Source organism: Oncorhynchus gorbuscha, unplaced genomic scaffold, assembly GCF_021184085.1.
Source record: "Oncorhynchus gorbuscha isolate QuinsamMale2020 ecotype Even-year unplaced genomic scaffold, OgorEven_v1.0 Un_scaffold_528, whole genome shotgun sequence".
Lineage (NCBI taxonomy): Eukaryota > Metazoa > Chordata > Actinopteri > Salmoniformes > Salmonidae > Oncorhynchus > Oncorhynchus gorbuscha.
Window position 1 is genome coordinate 50,529 of NW_025745353.1, and position 6,972 is coordinate 57,500.

The following is a 6,972-nucleotide window of genomic DNA, read 5'->3' on the forward strand; positions in this document are numbered from 1 at the left end:
GGTCCATTCTAGAACTGTAATTCCTAATTCTATGGGTAACTCATCATAAGAAGGTTCATTCTAAAATTGTAATTCCTAATTCTATGGGTAACTCATCATAAACAGGTTCATGTCCATTCTATAATTGTAATTTCTATAATTGTAATTCCTAGAATTATAATTCCTAATTCTATGGGTAACTCATCATAAGCAGGTCCATTCTAGAATTGTAATTCCTAATTCTATGGGTAACTCATCATAAGCAGGTCCATTCTAGAACTGTAATTCCTAATTCTATGGGTAACTCATCATAAGCAGGTCCATTCTAGAATTGTAATTCCTAATTCTATGGGTAACTCATCATAAGCAGGTCCATTCTAGAACTGTAATTCCTAATTCTATGGGTAACCCATCATAAGCAGGTTCATTCTAGAACTGTAATTCCTAATTCTATGGGTAACTCATCATAAGCAGGTCCATTCTAGAACTGTAATTCCTAATTCTATGGGTAACCCATCATAAGCAGGTTCATTCTAGAACTGTAATTCCTAATTCTATGGGTAACTCATCATAAGCAGGTCCATTCTAGAACTGTAATTCCTAATTCTATGGGTAACCCATCATAAGCAGGTTCATTCTAGAACTGTAATTCCTAATTCTATGGGTAACCCATCATAAGCAGGTCCATTCTAGAACTGTAATTCCTAATTCTATGGGTAACTCATCATAAGCAGGTTCATTCTAGAACTGTAATTCCTAATTCTTTGCGTTAGAGATCCAAACGGACCCAAGCGTTTTTCTTCTGTTATATCTTCTGGATTCCAGTCCATGTTGACTAATATTTTATCATCCAAATGTTGTTGTTTTTTCACCATCTCAAAGATATTTTTTTTTTAATTATGTTGTGTCTCTGTTCCACAGGTCCTTGTCGGCAGATGTGTGTGGTGAAAGTCAACAGAATGGAAGTGGAGAGTGACCGGTTGGCCTTCCCCTGTCCTCCTGAACCTCTGCGCCCCTCGTCTTTCACCTCTCCCTCACCCTCTTCCAACTTCTCTTCTCGCCCCTCTCCCTCTCTGACCCCTGTCTCAGTGGACACCACAGAACAAGGGACAGGGGCGGGGACTCACCCTTCACCCCATCTGCATCCCACTAACCCCCCACAGAACCCCTCAGGGTCAGAGTTCGCAGAGGTCATTAAAGGACCCCATCAGAGGTCCGAGGCTGCCCCTACACCTGCCCGATCAGAAAGAAGAGAAATCCCCGGAGGACCGTTTAAGTCAGTATGTATAGAATTGACTCCACTGGGACTGGTTCCCGAGGACTGCTCTGTGGATGTCCACCCCTCTCCAGACCCCTTACGGACCAGGTTACCTTCCCCCAGAACGGTGCACCCGACTGGGGCTCAGGGGTGTACGGACTCGGCCTGTGGCCCTGGAGCTTTTCATTCAAGTTCTTCAGCCGTAGAGAAGTCGTCTTTAAACCTAACCTCAACCCTACTCCCCGGCACTGAGTATAAAATGGATACGTGCCATGGTACTGCGGTTAATACTACTACTACACACAGCAGTCACACCTCTGAAAGCAAAACACCAGCACTTTACAATGACATTTACACGAATACTGACTCCGGGTCCAGAGGACGTGTTATTTCCAACTCTAGTTCTGGTTCTGGTCCAGCTAACTTGTTCAGGTGTAGTGAAAAAAACTGCACTCCCGTTGAAAACCGTTCCTCTCTCCCTATGTGTACTACACACAACCGTGTCCCCGTACAAAACCCTTCCCTTCTTCCGAGGTGTAGTTTACGAGACTGTTGCCCTCCTTTCCTCCAGAGGAACAACGGGGTGGACATGCCTTTCCTCACTCCAGAACTGTCTGGAGAGACCAGGTTCTGCCCTCCCCTGCCGCCCGTTCTCACCCAGGAGATGCCCTCCCTCACACTCGCCGTCAGCGGAGGTCACGCCGAGATCAAAGGTCCGAGGTCGTCGTCGTCGTCCTCCTCCTCCTCGACTGGCCGACACGGTGGTGCTCTAACCTTACCGGATTTGCCGGGCAGTCACCCGGTCCTCGCCCCCGTGCTCCGACGCGAGACACCCACGACCCTCTCGCCAGGAACGGAGACGTTAACGGACGAGGAGTTGGCGTCAAAGAAGTTGGAGGAAGAGGATTTTCCACCGTTGGCGCCTTACAGAGACTGGCGCTTGGGTTCTGCTGAAGACCACCATAGACCAGAGCTGGATTTACAGTTAGCGGCTTACGTGGCTAATGCAACTAGCAATGCTCGGCCCAAAATGGCCGCCTCTGATCACAAAATGGCCCCCTCTCGGCACTCTGGTCCTACTGAAGACCACCACCATAGGCCAGAGTTGGAGTCACAGGTAGCAGCTTACGCGGCGGCTAGTGCAACCAGCGACGCTCAACCCGAAATGGACGCCTCTCTGCACAAAATGGCCGCCGACGCTTCCCATCTAGAAACACTACCAATCCAAACATCGTCTGAGACGGTGCTGACCACCGACAACCACTGTAGTCGAACCTCCGCGGAGACCCATGCTAGCAATAATAACCACATGCTCTGTGACGTCACACTACTGCCAACGCAGCAAATCCAGAAACGCGGGTCCTCGACGGCAACCGTATCCATGGACTCCGACTCAGAAGGACCCTCTCAAAGAGACGATGTATTTAGAGACTCCAGTACTCAGGGTTTATATCTAGCTAGCGCCAGTTTGACTTCTAAAGATACGTTGGCCCACTCGTCTGAGCTGAGTGAATTGAATGACCATTCAGCAACAGTACAACGCCAACACAACCGTGACCAAACTCCACACTCAAACATGGATGCCGTTTGTAGTTCCCAAAACCTGGATTCCATTTGTAGTTCCCAAAACGTGGATTCCATTTGTAGTTCCCAAAACGTGGATTCCATTTGTAGTTCCCAAAACGTGGATTCCATTTGTAGTTCCCAAAACGTGGATTCCATTTGTATTTCTCGAAACGTGGACTCTGTTTGTAGTTCCCAAAGCCTCTACCTGGAGCCCAAACCTTTCTCAGATGGCATCTGGAAGAACCTCAACTCCCAGAGTCCTGCGGTGCTCATCGAGAGCCTCCACCACCCGGAGCTCCCCGCCGACTATACCCACGATGCACTACCTTACACCATGTGGACCGAGCCGCAGTGCAAAGAGGTCACGGACCTCGATCACGAAACTGAGACGGACGACCAGGACCCGGAGGGACATGGGGACGGGCCTCTCACCTGGGCCCAGCTGGAGTCCACCTCTCTGGGGTCGGCCGGTGTCGGGGAGCCCCTGGGCCTCTGTGGAGAGTTTGAGCTCCAGAGAGGGGAGGTGGAGGCAGCAGAAGCCCTGGCTCTGTGCAGGGAACTGGGGGTGGAGAGGGAGGCCGAGGGGGCTCTAGAACCTGACCCTCCCGAATCGCCCTTGGAGGAGAGACCGGGGGAAGGGGAGGTGTCAGATATGGAAGGGGGAGATTCGGAGGATGAGGGGCAGAGCAGCACGAGGGAGGAGAGTAGTAGTGAGTCATCGGAAGGAGAGGCTGAAGAAGAGGAAGGGGAGGAAGACTATGATAATGATTTGAGCGACTTTGAGTGTGGCGACTCAGGGCTGGAACCTGGAGAGGTTTGCACTGTGCGTATGGCTGCTGAGACACATAAACACGATCACACACACATATATACGATAACACACACACATATATATACGATAACACACACACATACCATAACACACACATATATATACGATCACACACACATATATACGATCACACACACATATATATACGATCACACACACATATATATACGATAACACACACACATATATATACGATCACACACACATATATACGATAACACACACATATATACGATAACACACACACACATATATACGATAACACACACACATATATACGATAACACACACATATATACGATAACACACACATATATACGATCACACACACATATATACGATAACACACACACACATATATACGATCACACACACATATATACGATCACACACACATATATACGATAACACACACATATATACGATAACACACACACACACACACATATATACGATAACACACACATATATACGATCACACACACATATATATACGATAACACACATATATACGATAACACACACACACATATACGATCACACACGCATATATACGATAACACACATATATACGATAACACACACACACATATACGATCACACACACACACATACGATAACACACACACACACATATATACGATAACACACACACACACACACATATATACGATAACACACACACATATATACGATAACACACACACACACACATATATACGATAACACACACACACACACATACGATCACACACACATACGATCACACACACATACGAACACACACACACACACACATACGATAACACACAAATATACGATAACACACACACACACACACACACATATATACGATAACACACACACATATATACGATAACACACACACATATATACGATAACACACACACATATATACGATAACACACACACACACACACACACACACACACACACACACACACACACACACACACACACACACACACACACACACACACACACACACACACACACACACACACACACACACATATATACGATAACACACACACATATATACGATAACACACACACACATACGATAAACACACACACACACACACACACACACACACACACACACACACACACACACACACATATATACGATAACACACACACATATATACGATAACACACACACATATATACGATAACACACACACATATATACGATAACACACACACACATACGATAACACACACACACATACGATAACACACACACATACGATAACACACACACATATATACGATAACACACACACATATATACGATAACACACACACACATACGATGACACACACACACACACACACATATATACGATAACACACACACACACATATATACGATAACACACACACACACACACACACACACACACACACACACACACACACACACACACACACACACACACACACACACACACACACACACACACACACGAACACACACACACACACACACACACACGATAACACACACACACACACATACGATAACACACACACACATACGATAACACACACACACACACACACACACACACACACACACACACACACACACACACACACACACACACACACACACACACACATATATACGATAACACACACACACATACACACACACATACACACACACACACACACACACACACACACACACACACACACACACACACACACACACACACACACACACACACACATACACACACACACATATGATAACACACACACTTTGGAAAATACCCATTTCAATCCTTTTGATTATCTTTTCAACACCATGTTATATATATATATACACCATGTTATATATATATATACACCATGTTATATATATATATACACCATGTTATATATAATCAAAGACTGGTTTTATTATGCGTTATATATATATATATACACCATGTTATATATATATACACCATGTTATATATATATATACACCATGTTATATATATATATACACCATGTTATATATATATATACACCATGTTATATATAATCAAAGACTGGTTTTATTATGCGTTATATATATATATATACACCATGTTATATATATATATACACCATGTTATATATATATATACACCATGTTATATATATATATACACCATGTTATATATATATATATACACCATGTTATATATATATATATATACACCATGTTATATATATATATATATACACCATGTTATATATAATCAAAGACTGGTTTTATTATGCGTTATATATATATATATACACCATGTTATATATATATATATATACACCATGTTATATATATATATATACACCATGTTATATATATATATATATACACCATGTTATATATATATATATATACACCATGTTATATATATATACACCATGTTATATATAATCAAAGACTGGTTTTATTATGCGTTATATATATATATATATACACCATGTTATATATAATCAAAGACTGGTTTTATTATGCGTTATATATATATATATACACCATGTTATATATATATATATATATACACCATGTTATATATATATACACCATGTTATATATAATCAAAGACTGGTTTTATTATGCGTTATATATATATATATATATATATACACCATGTTATATATAATCAAAGACTGGTTTTATTATGCGTTTCAGAAATGTACCAACGACGTTAGTTCCCACGTTTAGCTGCACGGTGACCTTAGTTTTGTCCCAGTTGGCACCATGTTCCCTATATAGGGCATTACTTTTGAACAGGGGCTTAGTCAAAATACCCCTATTGGGGCCCCTGTCAAAATAACCCTATTGGGGCCCCGGTCAAAATACCCCTATTGGGGCCCCGGTCAAAATAACCCTATTGGGGCCCCTGTCAAAATAACCCTATTGGGGCCCCGGTCAAAATAACCCTATTGGGGCCCCGGTCAAAATAACCCTATTGGGGCCCCTGTCAAAATAACCCTATTGGGGCCCCTTTCAAAATAACCCTATTGGGGCCCCTTTCAAAATAACCCTATTGGGGCCCCGGTCAAAATATCCCTATTGGGGCCCCTGTCAAAATAACCCTATTGGGGCCCCGGTCAAAAGATCCCTATTGGGGCCCAGGTCAAAAGATCCCTATTGGGGCCCTGGTCAAAATATCCCTTTTGGGGCCCCGGTCAAAATATCCCTTTTGGGGCCCCGGTCAATTTACTCCCCTATGGGCCCCGGTCAATGTGGTGCACTATGGAATAGGGTGTCATTTGGGGGGGGGATACTTTTAAACTTTGAACCTTCAGTCTGACCCCTGACCATTGT

The 6,972-nt window shown here is 43.3% G+C and overlaps 1 protein-coding gene across 1 annotated transcript in view; it reads left to right on the forward strand.

Annotated features, from left to right (window-relative positions):
• LOC124018471 (lysine-specific demethylase 4C-like) overlaps positions 1-6,972 on the forward strand; it is a 67,245-nt gene that overhangs the window by 18,079 nt on the left and 42,194 nt on the right. The window contains 1 exon segment of the mRNA XM_046333800.1: positions 901-3,626. Coding sequence (XP_046189756.1) covers positions 901-3,626 — 2,726 coding nt within the window.